Raw genomic sequence first — 2505 nt, 5'->3', positions numbered from 1 at the left:
TGATTCTGTCTGAGGAACTGTATAAGAATATTTGTGAAATCTGAGGGGAGCAGAGACCCTATCTTCATCTTTTTGTTATGTCAGTGTCATTCAAGCATATCCACCAAGTCCTCGATTGGCTTAGCCCGGTCTTGCTCATTCTCTTCAACTTCATCGACAATCAAAGCCTCCTGCTGTCTCTTTTCTTTGAGAGAGGCAACGTAGCATTCTCTGGCAATGGACTGATCTCCTCTTAGTTCGCCCACGCCATGCTCGGTAAGGAAGCGCATTAATAGGTGATAAGTCGAAGTGATAGCCCTCATCGAATTTAAGGTCGCTCTTCCTAGGATGACATTGTAAGCAGATGGACAATCCACCACCAGGAAGTCGACCATAACAGTGACTTGTTTTGGGCTGGTTCCTGCAGTGACAGGAAGGATGACTGCTCCTAGAGGATAGACTTTGTCTCCCGTGAATCCCACCAATGGTGATCTGGTAGGTCTGAGTTTCTCCTTACCAATCTTCATCTTGCTGAATGCATCAAGAAAAATGATATCAGCTGAACTTCCATTATCTACCAAGATTCGCCGAGTATTATAGTTAGCGATCATCATGGTGACGACAAGAGGGTCGTCATGAGGTTGCTGCACATCTTTCATGTCTTCATCTGAGAATGTAATAACTGGATCACCTAAACGAGGCATTTTTCGATGTTGAATCTGTACTCCCACTTCGCACACCTCAGATGAGCTTCGCATTCTCCTTGCATAGGCCTTACGGGCTGAGCTCGATTCTCCACCTCCTGCACACCCCCCGGCTATGACCCTGATCTCTCCTATTGGTTATTGATCAGGAGGGTGGTTATCTCGGCCTGCTCTTAGTGGGTTAATGTCGGTTCTGTCATTCCCCATAATAAATTTTCGCATGTGCCCCCTCCGGATCAGAGTCTCAATTTGATCCTTAAGGTCGAAGCAATCCGCTGTAGCGTGCCCATGGTCTTTATGGAACCTGCAATACTTATCACGAGGTCTCCTTGCCGGATCTGACTTCAACTTCGGTGGGCACTTCAGATATGGTTCATCCTGGATCTGTAGGAAAACTTGATCTATCGGCATATTTAAAGGAGTGTAATTTGTATACCTCTCCGTGTTCTTATAGCGAGATGCCCTTTCATTCTGGTTGACCATGGGTTTCTTATACTTGGTTTCCTTTTCATCTCTGATCGTCAGGGCCGGCCTTTTCTTGTCTGACTTCTTATCCTCCCCTTCTTTTCCCTTTCTCGTAATCATTGCATCTTCAGCATTCATATGTCTTTTAGCTCGAACTAATAACTCGGCCATGTTGGTAGGAGGTTCCTCTGATAAAGAGAAGAGAAATCTTGAGGTTTGAAGTCCTCCCATGAAGGCGGCTAGGGCCACCTTGTCATCCGCTTCCTCCACCTGTAACATCTCCGTGTTAAAACGACTAATGTAATCTCGCAGTGACTCTCCCTTCTGTTGCTTCACAGTAAGGAGGTGGGTAGCCGGTCTTCTATGCCTCTGGCCAGCAATGAAATGGCCCACAAAGCCCTTACTCAATTCTTCAAAGGTTTCAATGGTTCCTGGCTTTAGTTTGTTGAACCATACCCGTGCTGATCCTTTAAGAGTCGTTGGGAAAGCCCTGCACATGATCTCATCCGGCATCGCGTGTAGGTGCATAAGCGCCTGAAAAGTCTCCAAGTGGTCGAGAGGATCTTTAGTTCCGTCGAAACTCTCAATTGTGGGCATTCTAAATTTGCTTGGCAAAGGGCATTTCATAACCGAGGGGCTGAATGGCAAATTGGTTTTATGCACCAAACCATCTATGGCTGCAATGCCTTTTCCCTTCATGGCCTGCATCACACCCTCCATCTTTGCCTTGAGATCCTGCATCTCTAGGTCAACGTGGGAAATTTCCTCGGTCTTTTCAATGACAGTCGTGTCTTCATGGGGTCGGGAACTCCGTGGAAGAAAGGGGTGGATCACCTCTCTATGTCAGTTTCCCACCTGGCTTTGTTCAACTTCGGTCTCATGTCGGGGAGGATGAGTATCCTGCTCTTCCAGATTCCCATTACCCCTGTTTGGATTCGAGAGGTCTTGGCGTGGCAAGCCCTGTTAAACCGGTGGAACAAGGTGTTGCAGGAGTGCTGCATTTTGTTGGATCAACTGGTCCATACCCTGATTCAGAGTTTGGACCTGCAGTTCCAACGCTGCAAATCATGTCTGGTCATTTGGGACGTCTAGATTTTCACCCGACTCTTCCCTTTGACTAGATCCCTGCGACGGTGTTCCTTCGGTAACCATACCGGACCGCAAACGTCTATACCCAACGAGTAATAAATCGATTCAAGGGAATCGCTGTTCCCACAGACGGCGCCAACTGTTGAGGTTGAATTTCGCCGCGGTCTAGTACGACACCGTTTCCTGCAAAATAAGGATGGCAAAGTCAAACACCGGTGTGGTGCCGGCCGTTGACCCTCCGACGATCAAGTTAGCAAGGATTCTCGAT

General features: G+C 47.5%; 1 protein-coding gene across 1 annotated transcript; it reads right to left on the bottom strand.

Annotated features, from left to right (window-relative positions):
* Window positions 1-821: 821 nt before the first annotated feature.
* On the bottom strand, window positions 822-1889 carry LOC132280781 (uncharacterized). The gene has a single exon (XM_059782527.1). It carries the CDS (start codon window positions 1887-1889, stop codon window positions 822-824), a length of 1068 nt encoding a protein of 355 aa, XP_059638510.1.
* Between the last annotated feature and the right edge of the window lie 616 nt (window positions 1890-2505).

This window comes from Cornus florida, unplaced genomic scaffold, assembly GCF_030987335.1.
Source record: "Cornus florida cultivar Cherokee Brave unplaced genomic scaffold, ASM3098733v1 CherokeeBrave_3.0.0_Hap2_Chr01, whole genome shotgun sequence".
Lineage (NCBI taxonomy): Eukaryota > Viridiplantae > Streptophyta > Magnoliopsida > Cornales > Cornaceae > Cornus > Cornus florida.
This window is presented reverse-complemented; position numbering and strand designations above follow the sequence as displayed.